Raw genomic sequence first — 25,451 nt, 5'->3', positions numbered from 1 at the left:
TGCGCTTTCACTCGGCTTGCGTTTCCACCCCTGCCAATAAATTGAATGTGGAAGAAGCCAACTAAGTAAACAGAGTTCAACAATGGAACATACTTGTGTCTGTCTGTCAGACTTGGTCGGCGTTCCGCTCGTGTCGTGAGGGTGATGATGCTTCTTGATCTTTGCAGGCGCGTCGTCTCAGGCTGTGAAAGATGAAGGACGAGGCTCCGGGCAGCCCGGGGACATTGTCGGCCTGAAGCGTCCCTATGACCTTATGGAAGGCTGCATTTCAAGAGGCTTGCCAATGAGGGATTCTGTTGCCAATTGTGAAGGTATACTTTATGTTCGCTCTGAAATTCATTATGTAATGTCATTATATAATAGTCGGAAGTTTACCTTCTCTGAATTTTCCATGTCTGACGGATTGATGCGCTGAGAAGCCAAGGAAAAAGCTTAGAAAAATCAACCTCAGTGTGAAAAATTGTGTTGCCGCCTGGCAGCTGCTGGTCTCTGCTCTGGTTACCAGTAATTGGTGCCCTAAAAACGGAGGTGATGCTTTAAAAATGTCTCCTTTAAACCATTTTTCAGTCTGCTTCATGACTGCTTATCCTTTTGTAGGTCTGATTGGTCGAGCAATGCCTCACGACAGAGACAGTCCACACCACACCCCATACAAGGATGCTCATCACATCCGTGGCTCCATCTCTCAAGGTAACGCAAATTTCCTTCCATGATGACTCAGACTGACTTTCAATGAGGAGTGTTGTCATCTGCAGGATTTTAAAATGCACTACAAACTATGATGTCTAAACAAATTAAATTAACAGTATAATATATTGGGGTTAAAATATCCCAATATTTTTATCCCAATATAAAAATATTGTGATATTTTTAAAAATTAAATATCCCAGTATCACAGAGGAATCAGTCCTAGAACACTACTTCCAATGTGTCTTTTCTCCTCTATGGACTTCAGACTGAAGTCTGACAGTAAGAACAGTTCAACCTTGTCACAGCAGCACGTGACTGTCAGTCAGCCTCCAGCTTGTATTGTTCACAACTTTCACGTTGGTGGTGAACAATGCGAGCGTCGGTGTCACTCAACTAGAAACCTGTTGAGGAGCTCAAAGCAGCAGTCGGTAGCAACAGCAGTGAAGTATGCTGCTAGGCATCAGAAAGATCACATACCAACAGAGAAAGCAGGAATGGTGAAAAGAATCAACGGAAAACTGAAGGAGGAAATCTACACTTGTTGAACGCTGTTTCCACTAAAAGAGGACACATACAAGAAACAAGTGCAAAATGAAAATGACATTGCCAAAAAACGACACAACACTTAATCGACTTGTGGGATAATGAATTGAATGAAGAAATAAATTATGCATTACAAATATTGCAGCCAACCTTTTTTTTTCACTTCAAGGGTGAAATGCTCCCAGAATTTAGAGATTTCTCCGACTCGATGGTGTTGCATCGGCCGCCGACATTTCTGTTTTGAAGTCCTGTCACTTCCCAGTCGCTAATGAGCATGCGCAGCTCTTAGCACAGATGGTGAGGAAGCGAGATGGCTCACCCGTTCGCGTCTTACACTACGGATTTTGTCATTGTTTATTGTCACTGATGTCGATGAATCGTTGCGACCTTAGCTATAATAACAAACCGACAGACAAGAAAATCACAAACTTATTGAAAGACGATGATTGAAAGGATTGTGTCGTGCCGTCAGGTATACCTCGCCATCTGGACCCTCAGGACGGCTACCTGAGAAGAGAGGCCAAGCAGATGAAGAGGGAGAACTCCCCGCCTCGTGGACCCGGTCCACTAGCAGACCCGATGAAGGGCCGGGAGGGCCTGGTTCCCACCGTGAAGGAGCCTGGCCGCTCCATCCATCTCATTCCCAGGGAGGAGCTCAGACAGCCTGGGAAGGAGGGTATCATAACACAGGTATAACACAACCTTGTGAGGATTTCATCCAGATGCTGCCGGGTCTCTATGAGCTCTCCGTGCAGGCTGTTTGATTTGTACTTGTGTTTTTCTGTCTTCAGGGCCCGCCCATGAAGCAGGAGGCGGCCGGTTCTGGGAAGCGCCACGACGTCCGATCCATTATCGCCAGTTCGCCGCGGTCTTACCACAACCCCCCAACCCACATGGAGAGGGGCCGCTACGAAGAAGCGCAGAAGGGGCGGCCCAGCACCGTGGTCAGCACCGCCAGCTCCATCGCCCGCTCCTCCCCTCTCACGCTGGGCTCGGAGCAGGGAGGCAAGGCCCATCACAGTCCGGTGGGATACGAGGACAAAGGCGGATTAAGGAACCCGTATCCCGGGCCCTCTCACCGGGCCTCCCCTCTGTCCAGAGAGGCCAGCCAGAGGCAGCATGATGGTGCGTATGGCGCACTAGCTATCTTTACACGTGCAAATCTCTCCAATCCGATCTAAACTGTGGTTGATCGTAAATTCCGAATCCACTGTTTTACATGGACAATGAATAGAATGATCCGATCATGACTTGCGTATACATGCATCAAGCGTTTAGTCAGAATAAAGCGCTCTGTGTTTGTGTGTGTGTGTTGGCGGCGGCACACGCTGAGTAGTTATATATCGGTACTACAGAAAAGTCGTATTGAACCGTTTTTAGTTTTCAATATCGATATTTAATCGCGATATCGATATTTTTGATAACACTAGTGTGTACATAGATGCCCTTCGGAATAATGATCAACATAAACCACCTCCCTCTTTCGAAATGAAATTTCTTTCCGAATGGACCGAATCGGCTCAGAATCTTCCGATTGACATGTTTACATGAAGCATTTTTAATCTGATTGGGTCTTTATTCCGATTATTTGTGTTCACGTAAACATAGCTATTTGCTTTCTTTTGTAGTTTGCTGTTTTGACCCTGTAGTGCAACATTTGGGAACCAGAATAAATCTAAAATGTTTAGAATAAATTGAAAATATTAAAAATTTTTGTTGTTGTTGTCGTCTTCCTTTTCACCCAAGGTTCCGGTAAGAATCCCCCCCAGGAACGTAAAGCCACACCGACGCCGAGGGAAATGAGCGCGACCAAGTCTCCGCTCCCTGGCGTTCCAGATCAACAAGCCTACGAGCGTCTGCTTCAAGGTCTCGGAGCGGCAGACGTCTATCGTCAAATCCCCTTAGCCTTTGATCCTGCCGCCCTGCCCCGTGGAATCCCCATTGACCCAGGTAAAGACACTAAAGACACGGTGTACTTGTTGCCTTATTTAGCCTCTCAGGTGTGCTCAGTTGTTCCAATCTGGTCACATCTGACTTTAATTGAGATAGAATTAGTCACGCTGTAGTTTTACAGTGCATAAAAGTTGGCTTGGATAGTGTTTTTTTTATTTTGGCAAAACTTAACATTCTGCCCGTAAATACATTCATAAAAGTGTATACTCGCAATACAATAAAAGTAATTGGGTTTGCCTACCCTTACAATGTTCTCATAAAAATATACATAGAGCAATAAGGCTCTTGCTCCTAGTTAGCAGCCTTTTTGCGCAGCCATTTTTAAAAAATGAATCATACTTTATTTTGTTTTCAGAACCGTAACAAAACAATACACATAAATTTACATCATTCAAGAGTGAAATCAACAACTTTTCGACATGTGAAAATATTTGTGTCCTTGAATCAGTTGGCGAGTATTTCTTATTGCTCGGTCGTTCACCTTTGAACCTTCCAAGCCAATATTTCCCCTCTGTGTAATTTCACTGAGCTCCTTAGGCAGATAATCTATTAGGGGTTGCCATATGTCCATAAAAGTGTTGTCATTTCCTTTCAATTTGGCACTTGACACCATGGGGAAAACTGTAAAAATGTCTTTGTACCACTGAGTTGCAGTGTGAGGTTTCTCAGTGATCCAATTAAATAATATACATTTCCTTGGCGCAGCCATTTTTGAAGGAAGCCCGCCTGCATCCAGCCTCACAGGCGAGGCTAAGAATGAAAGAGAAAAACAGTGAAATCAAATATAAAAGTGACAATGTTGATGTTATTCTTTAGTTATTTGAAGAGCTTGAAGAGACGTCCTGTCCTGACCGCTCCTCTCTTCCTCTCTCTCCCATGTGGCGCTGCAGCAGCGTACTACTTGCCTCGCCACCTGGCCCCCAACCCGGCCTACCCCCACCCCTACCCCTACCTCATTCGGGGCTTTCCCGACACCGCCGCCCTGGAGAACCGGCAGACGCTGCTCAACGACTACATCACCTCGCAGCAGATGCACCAGTGGCCCGCGGCCGCTGCCATGGCTGCCCAGCGCTCGGACCTGCTGAGGGGCCTCACGCCTCGGGATCAGCCCCTGCAGCTCCCCTACTCTGCAGCCCCCCGCGGTAACTCAGTCATGCTTACATGGTTTTTTTTTGGGTTTTGTTTTGTTTTTTGGGTCTGTCAAAATATATTTTCAGCAGAGTTGTCGCCACCTGACTGTTACTTTTATGATTGGTAACTCTCACCTATAAGCAAAACCACTGGAAGGGGCTGTTTAGTTATTTAGTGTAAAACATTTTTGTCCGATTCATTAATTCACTTCCTGTTTACATTTAGAACCTATGTCTCTTTATCTACCAATGGCTTGACATCGATACTCTTTTTTTTGTGTTCTTTTAGAACCACGTAAAACTCCTCCTTGCAAGCCACATAACTAAGTTGTTGAATACATAGTTGAGTGAAAGTTTCTGTGAAGGTGAATAGCTCTTTGTTTCAGTCAGCCCTGTGTCAAAACAGCAACATTTCCAGGGTGTAATCAGCTCTTGCCTGCTTTGATGTAAGACCTTCTAAACGGTTTAAGATCATTTGGTGGACTTAGCTGCTGGATCCCTCATCTCGTGTGTGAATTGAATTCACTACTCATTTCTTCGGGTCTGTTGTTTTCATCTATTAGCGTACCGTTTACTTTGACCTGATAATTGTCACGATGGCTGCCGAGCTTATAATAATAATTTTAATAATTTTTATTTATAAAGCGCTCTGACAGGTGCTCGGAGTCGCTTTACAGGTAAAATGACAATAAAAACAATGCGAGAGATTAAAAATTGAAAACGATAAAAAAAATAGAAAATAATAAAATAAAATAAAATCAGTTAAAAACAGACAGGGTTGAGAGGGCAGATATGGGCTGGGAGGTGTGGTGGGTAGGAGGGTTCAGATAGGGTAGGCAGTGGTTCCGTCCATGCACACGCCATGTGGAAGGCAGTTCATGTTAGATTGTTGAGGGGTAGATGAGACGAGTCGCTGCTGCAGCATTTATGTTAGTTTTCATCAAAAGCTTTTTTTTTTTTATATCTACATGTACAAGCTAATTTTTAATACTTATTTGTACTAAAATTAAATTAAGAAATTGAACAACAAAATAGAAGTTTCTTCCATCAGTAAAGCTAAATAACACTTTATCTTCAAATGATAAAGCACACATTTATCAGTTGTGATTTGAGTGCAAAAATCTAGAAATTCTTATTATTAATATGAATCAACATGTTTACCTAACGCCACTCGTCTCCACCGCCAGCCGCTCAGGTTTTCTTTACCCTCGTCTTCTCTCTGCCCTCCCCCCTCCCCCCAGGGATCATCGATCTTTCTCAGGTGCCACACTTACCTGTCCTGGTCCCTCCCTCTGCAGGGGGGACAAGCTCCCCAATGGATCGCATCACCTACATCCCCGGAGGAAGCGCCACCTTCCCTGGCCGGCCTTACACTACCTCTCCCATCTCACCAGGTACCCACCCATCACCACCATCACGCCTCTGATCCCACCAACAATCGTTCCCCTTGCTGCGTTTCCTGTTCATTATAAGCCTTTGTTTTGTCCTTCTGCCCAATTTTTTTTTTGCAGTTGGGTCTTCGCACATAAACAAGATGCCGAGCACGTCGTCTGAGCGCGAGCGCGAGAGAGACCGCGAACGTGACCGAGAGAGGGAGAGGGAGCGGGACCGGGAGAGAGACAGAGAGCGGGAGCGAGAGCGGGAGAGGGACCGCGAGAGGGAGCGAGAGAGGGAGCGGGACAGAGAGAGAGAGCGAGACCGAGAGCGGGACAGGGACAGGGAGAAGGGCGGATCGGCCGGGAACGTGGAGCACGCGCCCATCTGGCGACCAGGTGGGATGCAGTCCTTCTTCTTCTCCCCCCCGCCCCACTCTGTCATTGGTATTTGTTGAAGCTGTAAGCAAAATAATGAAGTAAATGAAATGAAAATGGCCAACTATTGGGGAGACGCCAAGTCCATTCACATTTTTCCAATTTGAAGCTATACATCTTTTTGCTATCAATGAACTGAAATCAATGAAAGTACTTTCTGCTTCACTAAAGTTATAAAGCCATTATGAATAGTTTGGAAATTGAGATCATTATTAGGTAATTGTACGACATGGACACTTTCTTTTTGTTGATCCGGCTATCTGCAACTCTTTCATATTTTTTGTTGTGAGCTCAGTATTTATCCACTCACTGGAATCTGTAAGCAGCGCTGCCGACGTGTTGACGACTCACGAGAGCTGAATGGATTGAATGTGCTTGGCAGGTACGGAGCACAGCTTGGCGAGTGGAGGCGGCGGCGGCGGCGGGCGACCTTCCTCGCAGCCGTACGGCCACCAGCACTCCCCCGTGTCGCCTCGCACGCAGGAGAACGTGCAGCAGCGGCCCAGCGTGCTGCACAACGCCGGAGGCAAGAGCATCTCTGTCAGCGAGCACTCGGCCTCGTCGGTGTTCCGGTAAGGACAACGCCAGTGTTGGCCAGTAATCTATTAACAAGCAATCCACTACTCTAATAAACTGCTTTTTTGTTATTTAGTAATGGAGTAATGTATCACAATTATATCATAATTGCTTCATCAAGTAACGTTTCTGTTACTTGATGAAAGATTTTGCAAGCTAAAAATGTCTCATCTCCAAGATGTCTGAAATTTTGAAAAACAACCAAACGCAACCATGTCGCAGATCAGTGATGCAGCCGTGCATGCGACGTCATTGATATGCAACGACACCACCCAAACTAGCATGGCGGCGGCAAAAGCAAAAAACAGCAATTGCGTTTGGTAGCTGGAAATACAAACATTATTTTGAGTTAATTTTGTCTAAATCAAAGAATATTGTGGTTTGTTGTTGTACGTTGTGTGCAGGAAACAAGACATTCTCAACTGTTTATCTTTTTTTAACTAAAGTAATAAGTAATTAATAATTGATTACTTATGAAACAAAGTAGTTTAAGAAGTAATTAAATTACTTTTTAAAGGAGCAATTAGTAATCAGTAGTTGGATTACTTTTATGGAGTAATCCCAACGACTCTGTAATAAGGTATTGGTACATTATAAATATTGTTGTCAAACTCACCAACAAAACATTGAAAAAACAAAAACAAATGCCTGATAGATGTATGGATTTATGTAGTAATCCCAACAACACTGGACACACACACACACACACTGGCTCTGACTCTTGTTCCACAGCTAATCTCTCACACCGAGGACACCCAAGCCCTGTTTATTTACCGAGTGTGTTTTGTTTGGCCTGCCAGGTCTTTGCCCTCCGGGCCAGGCCGCTACCAGGCCTACCCGGGCCACCTCCAGAGGACCAGCGTCCTCCCAGACTCCTACGCCGCCGCCATGGACGCCAGCCTGGCCAAGGAGCAGCAGCAGATGCGCGAGGGAGGGAAGAGCCGCGGGGGCCTCCTGCCCAAGCACATGCAGGAGCAGCTCGGCCCCTCCGCCAAGTCCGAGGCCAAGCTGCCCACCTCCAGCCCCGGGGGGATGTACCCGGGACCCTACCCCTCCTCCTCTTCCTCGTCCTCCTCCGGCCGCTCTCAGCACCTGCTGCCGCCCCAGTCGGAGAACCCTCCTGGCCGCGGGGAGAGCGGTACGCCCGGTAGGGAAAAGACTCTGAGCAAGCCGATGTCCATGCAGGAACAGGAGCACCGAGCGCTCGGTAAGACCGCCGTGGCTGCAGCCGGCTTCATACACGCCGTTATCCAGGCAACAGGCGAGCTCGTCTCTGCTATGCACGCTGTAGTGGTTGGCATTATAAAATATGTGGTGCTCCGAGAGCACCGCTGACTGGTTCTGCTCCCCTCCTCTCACAAATTCATGCCTGTTCCTATTTATCCATCACTGTAATGGTGATTTTTTTTTTTTTTTTTCGTCTGCACACGCGTCAATACTTTGAGCTTCTCCGTCCATGATTTTTTTTTGTGTCGCTTTTGTTGGGATTTTCTTTCTCATTTGTGTACACGATTGGCTTGAGGGGTTCTTGAGGTTTGCGAGTAAAAGGAGAGAAAATTGTATATGCAAAAGGGAATTGGATGACTGATTCGAAACTACGGAAGAGGATTCGGGCCACAAGAAGAGAAAAAAATTAAGATACAATTTTTTTTTTTTCAAGTTTTCCTTTCAAGAATAAAGTTGAAATTTAGAGATTAAAGTCGAAATTTCTAAGAATAAAGTTGACATAAAAAAGATGAAATTTCGTTATTAATGTCATCGTGAAGTAAGTAAATGTCGAGAATAAAGTCAAGGCTCTGTGCGCAAGTCTAGTGAAGTACTTCCATTTTTTCGCCAGTTTCCTGATTACTGTGGGTGAAGCTTGTGGGAATACACCTGTTTTCGGCTAATGTGTAATTATTATTCACAAAATTTCACCTTTGTTTGCGTCAACTTAATTCATGAAATTTCTACTGTTTTCACGAAATTTTGTTCTTTTTTTAGTCAACTTTATTCACAAAATGTTGTCTTTTTTACGTCGACTTTTTACACAAAGTTTTGACTCCTTCCTTTTATATTTTTATCTCTTCTTGTGGCCCTAATCCTCTTTCGTATGAAACCGTTCCGTGGCCGTGCACAGACTTTTATTTAGGCCACCGTCACCTTGCTGCAGGCATTCCCAGACTGCCATCGCAGAAGTCTAAAAATATGGATTCAACAAAAATGTTTTATCAATAACCACAAAATCATTTTGTATTTCAGACACACACCTACCTGTTCAGAATAATCCCTCAAGCAGATTTTCTAGTCTTTCTAGTCTTTTTTTTTTTTTTTTAAGTCTTTGTTTATAACCTTAATTTAGCCAGGAAATGACATTCAGATTTAAAATACTTTGCACATCTGTCCAGTCTGTTGGACAATACAGTAGAAATGAGCTCCAGCAGCTTTTCTCACACACTTCCTCTAAGTCTGTAGCCCTGTGAGCTTTTTCTCCCACTGATTCTCTGAAAAGGTGCCACCGGTGACTTCAAGTGCTATATTCAACACAGCTTCTTTCCTTTCTCCCCTGTGTGTGTGTGTGTGTGTGTGTGTGTGTGTGTGTGTGTGTGTGTGTGTGTGTGTGTGTGTGTGTGTGTGTGTGTGTGTGTGTGTGTGTGGTTCCACTTTGGACAATTCAGCCCAGCAGAAAACAGAGGCGCACAGTCTGTACCGTCCTCCGTCAGAGGAAAGGCTGTCCCCCGGCCAGCAGCCCACATCCCCCTGTGTCAAAGGCAGCCAGAGGGTGGTCACCCTGGCACAGCACATCAGCGTAAGTCGGGTTCATCCGTGCCAAAAAAATTCAAAACCAAACCAAAACCACTCAACCCGCGGTTCTAAGAATGTTGAGCGTTAAAAGTTTTTCCCCTGTGCGTTGCTGCGAACAGGAGGTGATCACTAAAGACTACACCAGGCAGAGCCAGCAGCAGCAGAGCTACCACGGCTCCCCAGTTCTGGACCTGACCCGTCCACCCAGTGCCTCGCAACCCCCAGCATCTTCACAGGAGGCTGGCCAGGGGTCCCGGTACCTGGAGGGCTTCGGCGGGGAACGGAACAGAGATCGGTAGGGACATTGGTTCAATCTTTTAAAACGCTAATGTTTTACGAAGGACGTCTAAATGTCGTGTATAATGTGTAGATCTCCTCCTCATCCAAAAACATCTCCTGTCAGCCTTTCCAATGACGGCATTGAACCAGTGTCTCCTCCCGGGGCCCACTCGGAACCTGAGATCCAGGGAGGGGCCTCCTACCCCACCGAGCAAGCGGAGCAAGGGTAACTCTCCTCCACCTCACCTGCCTCCAGGATCGTCTCACACAGAGGCACTCTTTAGAAAGGCTCTTCAGGCTTTCCGGTGACATCTCAATACCTTCCTGCAGCGTGGGCTCCCGATCGCCTCCCAACGCCACCCAGCCTCCAGCCTTCTTCAGCAAGTTGACGGAGAACACCTCAGCCATCGTCAAGTCCAAGAAGCAGGAGATGATCAAGAAGATGACCGTGGTGGGAAATGAGAGTGAGTTCAGTGAGTACGACCTCGTGAAGAAATGTCTGGGAGTGAAAGAACTGAATTAGATGGGAATTGCTTTTCTTAAAAAACAAAACAAAAACAAAAAAACAAATGTTGTGCTACCTCTGAGGCATTCTTTTATTTATTTTCTTAACTGTTCATTTCTGTTCTGATAACTGTTTCCTGCTTATTGCTGCTTTAAAGTTTGTTGGTCGTGAGAACGATTTATTTTGACGTTCTTTTATGCCGTAATTTCATTTCAATTGCACTTCCTGGTTGTTCAGAAAGATCGCAGACATGTTGTGCACGCTCTGAAATTGTAATCTTCCTCCGTCTGCTAAAGAACATAATGGAGGCAATCCTGTAAGTTTACACGTTTACATAGAAATGTTTTGTTACAAATTACGTTTTGAAAAGTGTTTAAAAAAAAGACAGTTTATTTTTGCACTTTTCACCAATACGGTGATGAGTGAACGTTCACCCTTACTGCAACTTAGTCTTCATTGGCCGCGGTTTAACTTGGTGTTTAGTCAGAGTTTCGACACACTGCTCGAGAACTCTACAAATTTCCTTTCTTTCCCTCCCTCCCCCCAGATGTGGCTCAGCCAGGAACGGAAATCTTCAACATGCCTGCATCGACAACCGCAGGTACTCTCTCTCTCTCCCTCTCTGCCCTGAATGATGAAATAATGCCTGTGATTGCGAGAGGATGTGTGGCTGAAGATGCTTCTTCAAGCCACAGTCTCGTTTTGAACAGACAAGACTGTCACCACGCTCATCTTAACGTCTCTGGCTGTGTGTCTCTCCCCCAACCACCAGGACCTGTGAGTGTCCGTAGCCACCCGGCTCCGGAGACGCCTGGCAACTCTATCGGCCTGGAAGCCATCATCAGAAAGGCTTTGATGGGCAAATATGACGATCAACCTGAAGAACGTTCCTCAAGCAATGCTGCTAACCCCATCGTCTCCAACATCGCTGCTGGGCCCATCAGTGATGGACGGCCAGAGGACTTTGCCTCTCAAGGTATGAATGGATAGGGTTTTTCCTATTTCAACTTAAACTCCTACGTACAAGATAAGTGTGTAATATTTGGAGATTGTGAGGGCAAACGGCGACATCAAGTGGTCACATTTTAGATTGCAACGCTCATTCGCTTGCCAGTGAACTACGGTGACCTCACCCACCTTCTTCTTTGTTGGTTGAGAACGCAAACAGTCACCCTAAATACGAAATGTGCCGCTGTCAGGCAGCTGGATTGTCCACACCAGGCTTCCGTAGAAATCTGGCAGTGCAAGATGGCAGCTAACTGGGAGCGAGACCCTTGTCTATGTATATTCTTATATATAAAAAAATAACTGTTCTATGGGTAGGAAAATCAAATAACTTCTATTGTACTGCGAGAATGCACTTTTATTAATCTATTTATGGGCAGTACACTAAACTTTTGCCAATGTGAAAAACGTAAATCAGGCCAAGTTTTACACACTGGACCTTTAACAGTATTGTTAAAGAGTGAATTTTGGTAATAGATGAAAATAATACAAACTGAGAATATAAACAGTTCAACATTTACCATATCTTACTTCTACAAAACGTTTAACCTTTCAGCCTTTCATCATTAAAAACCGACATTTGATGCAAGTGGTTGCACCAAATGTTCAAATTTCACATTTGAACTCCGGAAACCTTCCTTCAATTTCCGCCGCCGCTCTCGGTGGAGCAGTTGGTTGTTTCCTCCTGGCTCCCTCGGCCGGGATTTTTCCCCGACCTGGCCTTTGCATCTGTTTGTTTATATATTTTTTTGCTCAGGAGTCTTTGTCCCTTGTCGTGTGTTTGCAGGCGGGGGAAAGTCCTCAAAGGGCAACGGGCGATCCAACGGCCGCAAGGCCAAATCCCCGGCGCCGGGGCTGTCGGGGGTGGAGAGACCGTCGTCCGTGTCCTCGGTCCACTCGGAGGGGGACTGCAACCGGCGCACCCCCCTCACTAACCGTGTGTGGGAGGACCGGCCCTCCTCCACAGGTCTGTACTCGCCCCTCTACCTGCAGTGCAGTACTGAGAGCTGAGGGGGTGGGGGGGCAGTGTCACTCGATGTTTACATCCTGCAAAAAAAAAAAAGTAAATGAAGAACGGCTTCTTCTCTGAAAAGTCTCAAAAACTCCAACCCAAAGTTTCTAAAGTTTGGGAATATTCCAGAGAAAATGTAGCAGTGAAACACATTCGGTGCAAACTCTGTGAAGCTCACCTAGCATGCCATGCCAGCACTACGGCGTTACGCGAACGCCTTAAACGCCGACACCCCGGAGTCGCTATATCACACACTACAGAGAGGAGTTTACAAATAATACAGAGAATAGATATTTCGTAGATATTTTTTTATATGACACGCTTATTTGTTAATGAACCATCAGCCTATGATGGAAAATCATGGAAAAAGCTAGCTTAGCGAACGGTAGGTCACTCAAGTAAATGCGTACTCAACGTCAGTGATTAGTGAATCACAGCCCCTGTCAATACTAGTGTTTGTATATACATGTGTGTGTGTGTATATATATAAAAAAGGTATTAAGTATTTCACTGTGATAAACGTTGCATGTAATGGATTTATATACCTATGATATTTTACGTTGAAATTTTACGATTTAGGTTAACGTGACGATTCACGAAAGTTGGGTTAAAGAGAAGTCCAAAAATAAAGGTGGTTAAAAATAAAGGAGATAATCGTGACTAATCGATTAATCGGAAAAAAAATAATAATAATCGATCGATTAGTCGACAACAAAAATAAGTAAGTGATAGTAAATAAGTAAATAAGTAATTTGCAGCCATTTTGCAATGTGTCTCACACTCTGCTTTACATTAACACCCAGCGCTGTTCGTCCTGTGTCTCCCTTGCAGGTTCGACTCCGACGCCCTACCCCTGCAGCCCGCTGATCATGCGTTTCCCCAGCGGCACCGTCTCGGCCCCCTCCCCCTCCTCCGCCCAGCCGGGAGGCCCGGCCCCTGGCCTGGGGGCCGGCGGGCAGGGCAGGCCTTGGGGAGAGGAGGAGCCCAAACCTCTGCTCATGTCCCAGTACGAGACCCTGTCGGACAGCGAGTGAGGCCCCGCCCCCTCCCCCACCAACCACCAACCACCGCCTCCACTGAGGTCACGTCGCCCTGCAACCATCATTCCATACTGCCGGTCCTCGGTCGGCTAGGGACACACACAAACACACACACGCACACAAACATAGACACACACACCTACGCCTGACTGAGAGGATGGTGCCCAGCTGGAACATTTGCTGCTCTCCTTGTGTCTCTCACCTCCTCCCTCCCTCGCTCCCTCGCTCCCTCACTCACTCTCTCACTCCAAGGACTGGGCCACAGGACAGGAAGCGTCTCTCTTTGTGTCTCCGCCTGCTCTTCTTCTTCTCTCTCTGGCCTTATCAGCACCGAGTCCCGACTCAGCGACACCTCGGTCTGTCTGGGCGTCTGGGGCAGACCGCCAGACGCCGTCCGTCCTCGTTGCCGCCCACTACGGTCGTCCCCCGTGACAAAGGACCACCCCACCCCCACCCCCCCTGCAGGGAACTGCAGGACTTGGGAGTCTCAGACTGTCCGCGTGCTCCGGCGGGGCGACGGGAGGAGAACGTTGGGGTTTTTTTTCGGTTCACTTTTATTTGACACTTTGGTTTATCGGTCCTGTGCTTTTGGAACACGAGCGGCGGAGTCCTTCGATCCGTTTGGATGGTGATGGGTTTTTTTTTTTCCTCCCTCCTGAATGGTGTCAATTTGTCGTCTGCCATGATGTAACTTTTGCGGTGGGGAAGCACAGCAGCAGCACACCTGAGGATCGTCGTACAGCGGACGGGTCATATCGTTGGTTTACAGGGTACACACACACACACACACACACACACACACACACACACACACACACACACACACACACACACACAGACAGACAGACAGACATTATTTTTTTTTTTAGGGAGGGTCCTGAAAGGCCTGTCGACGTCAGGAGAGGAATTCTCCGGATGGATGGCACTGAAACAAGTGACTTTCTCACTGTCTTGATATTAACCACGTCTGTGTTTGTCGAAGCTTTTTTGTTTGCTTGTTGTTGTTTTCTTTTTGGGATATGAAGCACTTAGCTGTTAGCCTGTTAGCGACGCAGGCGACAAACAGGCTGGAGAACACCAGAGAAATGTGTCACTGTCGAGGAAACCTTCAGCCACCTACCTGTTTGGAATTTTTTGGGGGGGGATTGGGGGGGGGGGGTTTGGTGGGGTCTCGCCCCCAAAAGCACTGGTCAAGCCCGCACTGGGAGCGACAATCACTCGCAGCAGCAGCCACAGGGTCGAGCTCGGACCGCTTCAGAGCAAGAGCCTCGTCACGGCCACGGGGTTTGGGTTTGATGTTCTGCAGGCGTCGAGAGAGAAAAGCCATTTCTCCGCGCCCGAGTCCCAACAGAGGACCTCCTGGTGTCCGAGTCCTGGTCACGGGCAGACTTTTAATACAGCTCCGATATTCCTAGGTTGTTAAGTGCCATTTATTTTTCCAGCGTACAGTGCTGAGACGACGCACAAGTTTGTTTTTCTTTTTCTTTTGATTTCCTCTCGCGAGCTTCTGCCGTCAGAAATCCGACAAAGCAAACGAAACGTCCACTTTTTCCACCATCTGACCTGTGCGTCTTTCTCCTCCTCCTCTCGTTCCATCGCAGATTTTCGCCTTTTTTAAACTTCTAATTCAAAACCTGGGTGTGCGTGAATGTGTTCAAACTCGATTCTGAGACCCGTGATGTCTTTTTAAGTGTACTTTGTTGCACCCTAACGTGTTTGTAATGGTTAACGGAAAAATACGCTTTTTTCTTTTTCTTTCGCCGCTCGTTTTTATTTCATACGAAACATTCTCACTATTTCCCCCTCGGAAAGGTCTCTCTCCTGTTTTGCGGCGTGAAAACGGTTGAGGGGTGCGTGGGGGTGGGGGGGTGACGGTGAGGTTGCCAGACCTCAGCGGTCGCTGCGTGTCTGTTCCTCACCTGGCTCCCCCAGTGTAAACATGACTGTTATAGGACTACCTCCTCTCTGAGTGCACAGAGCTCAGCCATGTTTCAGAGCCGCCGTCTCCAGTGGACACTTTGCTTTCCGTTGCAAGGCCACAGGCCTCTTTATCTCTCTCTCTCTCTCTCTCTCTCTCTCTCTCTGTCCCACTCCCCCGCTCCCCCCCCCCCCTCTCTCTCTTTCTCTCTCTCACTCTCTCTCTGTGTGCGTGCGATGGAACAATTGTCCACTAATGAAATTTAAGAATGTGACCGTAAACAGACCAAGCCATATCCAAATGTGTTCAAAACTGATGATGGACTAATCTGTTGCTTTTCTTTTCTCTCTCTCTTTTTTTTTTTTAAACATACCGAATGACTTTTAATTAACATGCGTTCGTGTTTATTTTTCCCTTCTGTTTTCTTTTTTTTATTATTATTATTTCAGTCACTAATGGTGAAAAACGTATTCAAACGGTAAAAGTTAATTGCTGTTGTGTTCACTCTCCAAGCATGGACGGGTGAGGATTGACAAATAGTACATTGTTCAAACATTTTTGTGCATAATGATTTTCTTTTTTTTTTTATTATTATAACCCACTGTATAATAGCAAGGATTGTATATAAAACTGAAGAGATGTACATATTTATGTGGCTTGCTTCAAGGTTGGTATTCTGAAAAAGGAAAAAAAAAAAAAAAAAAAGAAGAAAAAAAGAATATTCACATGGTTAAATTCTACATGCCCACCAGCAAGCTTTGTGGATAGCAGTGTAAAAATGAAAACAAAGAAAACACTGCCTTAATGTTTAAATAAAAAGCTTATTGCCAGTCACGCCTTGGTTTATTTCATTCGACTCCGGTGAATTTGCGTTTCTTGTGAGCGGCTCGTCCAAGGTATTGAGAGTAAGCAGCCAGTAGAGGGCAGCATCAGCAAAAACAAATTGCCAAATACTAAAAAGTTATCCCCTCGTAAAAATAGACTGAAATGGAAATGTGAACTTAAGGTACCAAAATTGTACATATTGTGATAATATGAAACATTTGTCCTGTCAAATTTCTCCCAAAGAAAATGTAAACATGTGACTTTTCCCTCTTCTGACCACCGAATGACAAGTGGACCGCTAGGTTGATTTGTGATGAACAAATGTACTCGGCACACTTGCATCAAAGGCTTGAAAGATGCTCTTTTTATTCCATCACTGTATACATACATCTTTTTTTTATTTTTATTATTATTACCATCATTATTATTTCAAATGATTAAAAAAAGGAGGGTGAACTTGACGTACAAAAATATAAAGAATTATGAAGGTCTCATTGCCACATATACAACAGGAGAAATATTTTACAGTAACGAATCAATAGTTAAAAAACACCGACATGACGCACATGAAACCACTCGAGCACACCGCCGACTTTCCTCGTCACTCTCAGCAAACGTGTCGCAGACTGTCAACGCATGACAAACGCCTCCACCGCCTCATCTCATCAGGAACTCTTCCGTGTCTCAAACGGAACCGTCTTCCAACCAGTCCCTCGCCTTCTTTTCAAGGAGAGCACATCAGATTTGAATCTTTCTGTTTGCTCTCTTCACCTACTGTCTCTTCAGAATCACCTCCCTCGTCCATTTATATTCCCTTACAATGCAACCAAGACATTAATTACAGACAAACGAACAAACAAAAAAATCCCAAACCAAGGACCGTACCAAAAAGTCATGAATATACGCTTGCCATGAAATAAAATTAATGTCTAAGAAAATTTGAGGTAAAGTTTCTTCCAGTATCCCTCTTTGATAACACTATTTTACAACTTGCTGAACATCCCCAATATGAAAATTAAAGCTCTTTTAAATGAGATGGATAAGTTGCTGCTAGACATTAGTGAGCGCCATCAGTTGCACAAGTTATGCTGAAATCTTTTTTTTTAAAGGGCACAACATATTTTTTTTATGTGGAACTGTGCATTAGAAACAGCAGTTTACACGTTCCGTAACACAGCGACCCACTGGACAGGCATCACCATGGTTATATCAGGAAATGGATCAGTTTGAAACATCACACCTGCCACTTATTTGACTTCACTGCAGTGTTTCTGTGTCTCCAATGGCTGAAAAGTTAAAATATCCAACTCCTGCACGAGTGTGAAGAGTCAAAACAGTTGTTTTTTTTTCTTGTTTTTTTTTTTTTTTTTAGCAGATTTCCTGCATTCATTAAAAAGATTTAAGTGTGACTTGTCACTTGGCTTGATATGCCCTTCAGTTTGTCTGTGCAGCCCTGCAAATGTGTCGCTGCAACAGGTCACATATTGCCGTTGCTTTTTACTAAAACTCTGCAGTAAAGACAAACTCACAGAAAGTTAGAGACATTCGACTTTTGGTCGAAATTTCGTTGCGGTGATGCTCAAGGTCACATGACAGGTCATTCAGATCGCAACTTATTTTTTTGTTGCGGTTTTCACTCATCGCTGTTGGTAGTTTCTGCGTCAGTAAATTGTGGTTGCGTCTGCTTAAATACCCAATCTTTATGATGTAATGTCACTTTTTGTAGTTTTAGTAGTAGCGTACTTACTAAGAGGCGATCACCAGGAGGAAACATCATCTTTTTTTCTGACAGCAGCGATTTCTGCTGCATCTGATTGTCTGGCACGAAGCAGAGTTACAAAGAAGTGAACATTAGACCCCTATAACCTATTTTTATGTCACTTTCCTTGGAAACAAACTCACAATTTGGCACCAAAGCAGGTTAAAGACAAACACTGAAAAAGAAAACAAAAAAAAAACCCATAAAGTGATTTGCAGCCTTTCCTAAATGTCTTGAAAAGATAAAGGCTCCTCTTATTAAAGATCATCTTACACAGTCCCTGAAAGCCAAGCAAAGTAACTGTGATTGTAGGCATTAAAACTCTCAATAAATAATATTTAGGGTATTTAAAAAATTCAGTTGAGTGTTGCTACGCAGCCCTGTTTTCCAATAAAAACAAAATTAACCAAAAGTATGAAAACATCAACAACCGCCTTTGGTGGTCGACACTCTGCTGCTGTTCACTTTAGTACATTGCTATAAGTGGACTTGCTGCAAAAAACTTAAAAATAGTTCAACCTGATACGAAATGACACGGTGCTCTGTCTCCGAGCGCACTTATAAAGAGATAAACTACCTTTGGTCCGATTTTTTTTTATCATGCGACGTACTGTGGCATGACCGCCCCACCCCCCTCCACTTGTCCTCCCCCTGCAGATTCACAGGGACGACCGTAATAGAACGGAAAGAAGTGCAATAGCATAACAACCTCAGAAAGCTCGGCAGCAGTGCGACTTAGCAAGCTTCGCCGAAATCTGTACAGCACAAACCAACCCGAAGGGCCTCGTGCGACTCACCAATAAATCAACTCTTGTGCCTAATAAGACATTAACTATTGGCATGCAGCTCCAAGCTGTCTTTCAGAAAAAGACAAACTGTTCAAAGGGTAGAAACAAAACAGCCCGGTGAAACAAAAACCAAAGTTTCCCAGAGTTTCCATTCGTCCCGCTTAGGGTGGGATCCACTGGATCTCTGGGATTCATTTGAAGTATTTCCCTCCTTTTCCATAGTTCCATCATCTCCCCGTAGGGGCCCCCTACAGGTCCTCTGCGTAGAGGACGCAGGCACTCGTGTCCTCGCTGGACTCCAGCTGCACCGTGGAGACGAACCAGCGGCGGGAGCTGCCCGAGTTGTAGCGGAGCGTGGTGCGGTACGTGCTCTTGGCGTGCTTGGGGTAAATGATGGTGGTGCTCCGGTAGCTGACGGGCTTCTGCCGCGGCTCCAGGTGCACCTCGGACTTGTAGCTCCTCCAGGTGCAGTCCCGCACGGCCACCACCGTCTCGCTGTAGGAGGTGGGCGTGGGGAAAAGGGCGCAGTGCACCTGGTCCCGGAAGTGTCTGTCCGAGTCGTACTTGACCTCCGAGTTGCACCTTCGGGAAGGAGAGACGCTTCGGTTACACTTGAAACACCAGGTGGCAGCGTGGAGACTTAAGGGGGGGTCTCTTACTTGATTTCCTGCTCTGGTTTGGGTTTGACCTCGATGCTTTCGCCGTAGAAGACGGGGTGCATGCGAGTCTTGGAGTCGGATCCCGTGGAGTTCAGCAGCAGGTACGGCAGCTGCAGACAGGAAACAGTCATTGATTTCGGCCCTTGATGTTTACTCGAGCAAGGACAACAGACATCCTGTTTGCTGCCACAGGCAAAGGATGATGTGAGAAGGTTTGACCCTCGTCAGTGAAAAAGGATCTAATACAAGTAGGTGTCCCAATAGTTGTCAGTTTGCCTCAGTTAAGCCAAACCAGAGCAGTGGTGCACAAAGACATCCGAGCAGCTGACTGTCGGACGTACGGCCAATCACAGAGGAAGAAATCTGTTCATGTCCAGAGGTAGACAATAAACCGGTGAAGATTTGTCAGGATCCATGGTAGAAAACACACCCCTTGTTTATCTTCAACAATGAGTTTCTAGTTTTTTTTCTTCTTCCATGCATCCGAACGGAGTTCATTTTAACCAATGACCATATTATATTCATATTAATCCATTGTTTCTCATTGCTTTTAAAGGTTAAGTGTGTCATATTTTGAGAAGAAGCAGCGACATCAAGTGGTTAATTTTAGATAGCATCGCTCATCCTTTCACTCTCCCAAGCATGCCAGTGAACTACAGTGGCATGAGCACACACACACCTGGATACCTTGTCCACCTTCTTCTTCGTTGGTAACTTAAGGATGGGAGCGCTCATCCTAAATATGAAATGCGCTGTCAGGCAGCTGGATTGTCCACACCAGGCTTCCTTAGAAATATGGGGGTGCAAGATGGCAGCTAACTGGTCTTGATCTATGTGTATTCTTATATCTATATGAGACTCGTTCTATGGGGAGGAAAACCAGATAACTTCTACTGTACTGCAAGTATATACTTTTATTCATGAAGTTATGGGCAGTATATTCAGCTTTGACCAATAAAAATAATAATAAAAAAAAAAATCAGGCCAGATTTTAGACACTGAACCTTGAAGGAGCACTCAAAATGTTGCTTCTTTGAGCCTTTGTTGACTGACGGAAATGAGGGCAGGGCTGAACGTATTATTAAAGAAACTGCATCAGATGCAGCAGTAGCAGCAGCAGCAGCAGCAGCAGCAGCAGGAGCAGCAGCGAGTTTGACCTTTTCGTTGGAACCAGTACCGACACGATTAGCCAGGTACAGGAATCTCTGGCAAAACCTCTTATTTCGGATTGATGAATTAAGCGAGTAATTCTAGCTCCACTCTGTATCCAAACAGTGTCCAGTCTGAATATAACACCCCACCATCTCCACCACCACCGCCGCCACCTCCACCACCACGTCTTGGACCCTTCTCACATTACACGTGGGAGGCTGTCACATGCTGCAGTTTGGCCGCAGTCAGACACGCATGCCACCGCCGGAGACGAGCAGGAACAGCCCAAGGGCAAAAACGCGGCGCTGCTGCCGGGTCTCGTCTTACACACTTTAGCCGCCCGCCACCAGCAGCGCACGCTTGTCTCCGCTCGCGGGGCTCAACTCTCACGTCGCCGGGGAGGAGCTTAGAGGGAGGGAGTAAAGTTCTGCAGGTCTGCTCACTTCCTGCTGCTGCTGCTGCTGCTGCTGCCGCTGCTGGACGACAGGCGCCCTCATCCCCCTCCCGTCAGCTCCGGCACGAGCAGCATCCTGGCTATTCGCCCTACGGTATGTCCTGGCAGCTTCTCAACAACTCAAAAAGAATTGCCGGGCAAAGCCCCCACCCGCCCCCCCGGAACTCCCCTCCAACTATAAAGGCTGCGGCCGAGCACGGTAAAACACAATGCACAATAGAATGGCGAGGGAGGTGGGAGTCCATCAGATCTCCTGCAGCCAGAGCGACGCTAAATCAGGAGGCACCGGATCCTCCACTCGTCTAATCCCGCCCAACAGTTGACCTCTAATTCTAGCGCCTCCTGCAGACGACGCAGCCACGCTCGCCCCGCTCTCCAAGTATAAGGTTCGCGCTCACTCTACCCCCCGGCCCACCCTCCACCCACCCCTCGTCGTCTTGTCCCAAAAATCTGGCCACCCCGCTCGAAAACAGACAGACTGTCTGTTTGTCCCCCGTTAATTTTAGAAGTGAGAGGTCATTGAAAACTTATGCAACGGGGCTGCGAGCAGCAGCCGCCCTAACGAGCCGGGCCCCGCACCACCGGAATAGACGGCATAGAGGATTGTTTTCGCTACAACAACAACAGCGCACAAATAGATTTGGGACGAGGACGAAAAAAGAAGCTGGGTGGTGGGTGAGGTAAAAAAAACAAACACTTGTCCTCCTCGCGATAATGTTTTTCTACCGGGTTTCCAACCCTCGCAGAGGGAGGGGTGGGGGAGGTCGGAAACGGTGGCTGCGCCTGTCAGGGCCGATCTTTGAAAAAAGGGGAATCTGCGCAGCAGAGCGAAAACCAGAGCGAAAACCAGAGCGAGAAAACCTCGGGAGGATTAGAGCGGCTCACTTTCTCCGACTGTATCGGGGCCCAGCTGCAGTCTCAATCCTCCATCAAACTCTCAGCAAAAGCAGCCTGACCTGCACAGACATGTTGGCAGAGCTGGGAGTGACCAGGAAACGATTTCCAGTCAAATCTCTTGGATGGCAGAAATCATCAGAGGTGGAAAAAGTATTTTGCATGATGTACTAAAGTAAAAGCAAAAGAAACTTACGCAGTCTGGTAAAAGCAAAAGTACTGGTTCAACTTACTCAAGTTAAAGTAAGAAAGAACAGCTTCTTCAATGCCCTTAATAGGTTTTGCCATTAGTGGCACAATGCATTTGTTGATAATTTTGCAAAAATGAAAAAAGTTGTGACAGAATAATCAGGACTGAACTGACCAGAGGTCTTGCAGGATCATCTTTGTTACTCTCAATACTATAGTATCTTTTCTTTTTCAACTGCAGTACAACAACACTGTAATCAGTTAAAGCTATGGCCAGCGAGCCATTATTGGATGTTTGCACTTTAAATAACAATGACTAATGTTATTTACCATATATTTATTTTTATCTGTACTAAAAAAGTAATGAAGAGCGACCCCACAGCCGAGGTACTCTAAAATAATCTCCCTCTAAAATATGATCCAGCTTTATATTTAACTACACAACAGCAGAGTTCAAATAGCTTCAAGCAACAACAACTATAAAAATAAAAAGTGAGTTGCTTTTATTAGAGTTTGTATCTTTTTAACACAAAAGTAACATTTTTCCAATGTAAGGAGTAGAAAGTACAGATAATTGTGTACGAATGTAGGGAGCAAAAGCAAAATGTTTTCAAGTACTGATACCTGAAAAATCTGCTGAAGTACCGTGACAACGTACTTTTACTTGGTTACTTCCCGCCACTATAAATCGCGGCAGAAAGGGAAGTTGCACCGAAAATGTCACTCACAGTTTTTGTGAGAGAAAAAAACCCAACTGGATGACATCCTTGTGTGTGCATCACTGACTGACTGAGCTTCCCTCTGCTTGACTCAACACCTCAAGGAGACAAACACAAAGTGCGCCGCTTCACCTTTGTACCGGTGAACTTTAAGTTGAAAGCAAACAACTTCCTTCACCTCGTCTCTCCTTGCGGTGTTACCGTCATCCTGCACAAAGCTGCAGCTGACAACATGGGGGTTTTATTCCCTGTGTGCGCCACACGAGTGGCACCGGGCCCCTTTGGAACCAGCGGGAGATCGCACTCGACACAGTGGCCCAGCAGACAGTGTGACTAGATTTATTGCATGGCAGTTAGAAAATGATTTAAAATAGATTTACTTTGCCAGCACATCCTGGCTGTTATTTATGCTCCGTGTTTAGTGCTGACGCGTGTAGCGCAGGCTTTATGAGCTGAAGTTGTTGCTGATCTGTGCTGATAGTCATAAACCTTTTTATTTTTATTTTTTTAATCAAACATCCCAATGTTCCACACTTTGGTAATACTGTGGCACAAAAGTCAAATTGCTCAAACCACCCCCCCCACCCCCCCAAACCTGCAAACAATCAGTGTACACAAGGTGCACACGCAGTGATGAGAAATCTCTATCTCTGCATCTTTATCTCTATCTCTCCATAATGGACCTGGTTGAAATGTGCACAATTGGTTGTTAAGTTATGACTCGCACTGTGTTTTCTCCATTTCCTGCTGTGCTGTTCCAGCACTTTTATTTTCAGATCTTCAGTGAAGTGTCAGTGTTTAAGAGTTTGGTGGTGGTGGTGGTGGTGGTGGTTTGGGGCTTAAAAAAGGGTTTCACTGTCCAAACGAAACAAAAAGCTCCCGTCAAGTGAAGGGGGGGGGGGGATTTGCACTGGTCTGAATCAACAAGCCAGCTGCATTTCTCTTCTTTTCCTTTCAGACGCAGGCCTGCTGCCGCAGCCGTCGCCACCACTGGGGGACGACACGCTATGAAGAGTATCACATCCAATCTGTCCAGCTCTTGAGATCATTACAAGTTAAATGTCAACGTCGTGCTTACTCAAACACAAGCTGCTTGCTTGCCTTGCCTAACAGGAATAATTAAGGCTAATAAAACTTGCTGTCATCGTGCTGCGGGGTAGGGTGGGGGAGGGGGGGGGGGTGGGGGGCACCCTGGAATGCTGTGGCGTGGACCCCTGGGAGCGCCACCCAACTTCCCATCACCCACCCACCCACCCACCCAGCAAAATCAACTCCCCTTACCCCCTAATCAACTCTGTGACCCCTGTGACACCACCACACAGTCTGGGACCAGCTGACAAAACCAGGGAGAGAGAGACGAGCGGAGCCACTGGATCACTGACAGTCAGAGGCAACAAGTGCGACGTTGGAGGAAGGGGCCGCAAACACACTGTGTGTGTGTGTGTGTGTGTGTGTGTGTGTGTGTGTGTGTGTGTGTGTGTGTGTCCTTCCAGATGTTAAATCTCTTCATACTGAAATACCAGCTCCAGGACGCACGGCCGCGTTACGCACCCACCGGCCTCTTTCATTAATTTTTTTTTTTTATCAGTTTGTGGAAACTAAAAAGAAAGAAAGCAAAATAAAAAAACAAAAAAAAAGTGGGACCGTGTCTCACCAGTTTGCCCTCTCTGCCGTCCCGTCGGTACACTCCATGCTCGCGGTCCACTGGCGTGGCGCAGCTGGCCGAGCGCGACTCGCTGAGGCTCGGCGAGAGCGAGCAGAAAGGCGGACTGGGGCTGGGCGGCAGCCCCGAGTCCGGGCTGTCCAGGAGCCCTTCCCGGTTCTTCCCCTTCAGGCTGTCATCCATGGATTGTAGATGTAGGTGCCCCACCATTTCTGGGACAACCTCACCGAATGGAGGAGGGTTTGTGGGGGTGGGGGGTGGGGGGTATAGGAGGAGGATCGGTGGAAGGGAGAAAAAAAAATATCTAGGAGAGTCCTGGGACTATAGTGGAGTCGCACTGTCGAGTTCCGAGGCGACAGAGAGAGAGAGAACAGACAGAAAAAAAAATCCTGTCAGGCGATAAAGAGAGGAGGAACAACATTCAGGGCAAAATGCTGCGGAGAAACAGTGGAGGGAATCGCTGATCTGTCCTCAACCAAAAGCTCTACCTGTGCGCTCCGAGCGCCTCCAGCAAGCAAAACAATGTATCGCTATCGAAGAATATATTCCAAATAGGCGGGAATTTAAATGAAAAACACGCCGCTCCCGACAAAAAAAATAATAATAATAATAAAAAATAACGGGTTCAACTTGTCACCAACGCACCAACACTTGAATAAGATCGCAGGGAGAAAAACAACAGAGGTCCGTGCGTGTGGCACCGCCGCGGTGGAGGAGGAGAGCTGCTCTGCTCTGCTCTGCTCGGCTGCTCTCTCTCTCTCTCTCTCTCACACACACACACACACACACACACACTCCTCCTCCCCCACCTCTCTCTCTCTCTCTCTCTCTCTCTCTGGAGCTCCCTCTCCATGATCCTGCCAGGAGGTTTTCTTTGAACCTGGCTCCGCTCCAGCTCTTTGGCTCTGGCTGGTTCGCCTCCACGGACAACCCGACAGTCGTGCTGGGCTCCCTTGTTGGCCGGTACCACATATAATGTCAGACTGTTTCTTCTTATCACCGCCTCTCCCCGCAGCGCCCGGACCCATGAATTCGACCTGCGGGTCTCATTATTGGGCGTTATTAGTTTATCTGGTTGATAAAAACAGGCTCGCCAAGGTGAT

General features: G+C 46.4%; 2 protein-coding genes across 7 annotated transcripts in view; one reads left to right on the top strand and one right to left on the bottom strand.

Annotated features, from left to right (window-relative positions):
- Window positions 1–16,076, top strand: part of ncor2 (nuclear receptor corepressor 2) — an 88,703-nt gene extending 72,627 nt beyond the window's left edge. For 2 of the 6 annotated variants that reach the window (XM_076047164.1, XM_076047163.1), the window contains exons 29-46: window positions 168–311; window positions 598–690; window positions 1,706–1,923; window positions 2,025–2,358; window positions 2,980–3,183; window positions 4,077–4,328; window positions 5,615–5,710; window positions 5,828–6,088; window positions 6,510–6,699; window positions 7,504–7,910; window positions 9,361–9,491; window positions 9,607–9,782; window positions 9,858–9,992; window positions 10,097–10,239; window positions 10,819–10,872; window positions 11,044–11,247; window positions 12,064–12,243; window positions 13,120–16,076. In XM_076047164.1, coding sequence (XP_075903279.1) covers window positions 168–311; window positions 598–690; window positions 1,706–1,923; window positions 2,025–2,358; window positions 2,980–3,183; window positions 4,077–4,328; window positions 5,615–5,710; window positions 5,828–6,088; window positions 6,510–6,699; window positions 7,504–7,910; window positions 9,361–9,491; window positions 9,607–9,782; window positions 9,858–9,992; window positions 10,097–10,239; window positions 10,819–10,872; window positions 11,044–11,247; window positions 12,064–12,243; window positions 13,120–13,322 — 3,425 coding nt within the window. In that variant the 3' untranslated portion in view covers window positions 13,323–16,076. Of the gene's footprint in view, window positions 1–167; window positions 312–597; window positions 691–1,705; window positions 1,924–2,024; window positions 2,359–2,979; window positions 3,184–4,076; window positions 4,329–5,557; window positions 5,711–5,827; window positions 6,089–6,509; window positions 6,700–7,503; window positions 7,911–9,360; window positions 9,492–9,606; window positions 9,783–9,857; window positions 9,993–10,096; window positions 10,240–10,818; window positions 10,873–11,043; window positions 11,248–12,063; window positions 12,244–13,119 lie in introns of all 6 variants that reach the window. The other 4 variants (XM_076047160.1, XM_076047158.1, XM_076047162.1 and 1 more) reach the window with 3 other exon arrangements.
- A 336-nt stretch (window positions 16,077–16,412) lies between these two features.
- Window positions 16,413–24,632, bottom strand: rflna (refilin A). The gene is made up of 3 exons (XM_076047165.1): window positions 24,340–24,632; window positions 19,278–19,387; window positions 16,413–19,200 (listed from the first exon to the last, which is right to left on the bottom strand). Exons 1-3 carry the CDS (start codon window positions 24,556–24,558, stop codon window positions 18,867–18,869), a joined length of 663 nt encoding a protein of 220 aa, XP_075903280.1. The 5' UTR covers window positions 24,559–24,632; the 3' UTR covers window positions 16,413–18,866.
- Window positions 24,633–25,451: the final 819 nt, after the last annotated feature.

This window comes from Nelusetta ayraudi, unplaced genomic scaffold, assembly GCF_046127955.1.
Source record: "Nelusetta ayraudi isolate G7.1 ecotype Tasmania unplaced genomic scaffold, CSIRO-AGI_Nayr_v1 ptg000092l, whole genome shotgun sequence".
NCBI lineage: Eukaryota > Metazoa > Chordata > Actinopteri > Tetraodontiformes > Monacanthidae > Nelusetta > Nelusetta ayraudi.
Note: the sequence above shows the minus strand (reverse complement) of the source record. Positions and strands in the feature narration are given on the sequence as shown.

Coding starts and splice junctions, on each gene's coding strand:
- rflna (XM_076047165.1), bottom strand. CDS start 24,558: ATGGTGGGGCACCTACATCTACAATCCATGGATGACAGCCTGAAGGGG. Junction 19,388..24,339: donor ACGGCAGAGAGGGCAAACTG/GTGAGACACGGT, acceptor TCCTGTCTGCAG/CTGCCGTACCTGCTGCTGAA. Junction 19,201..19,277: donor AAACCAGAGCAGGAAATCAA/GTAAGAGACCCC, acceptor TCCTTCCCGAAG/GTGCAACTCGGAGGTCAAGT.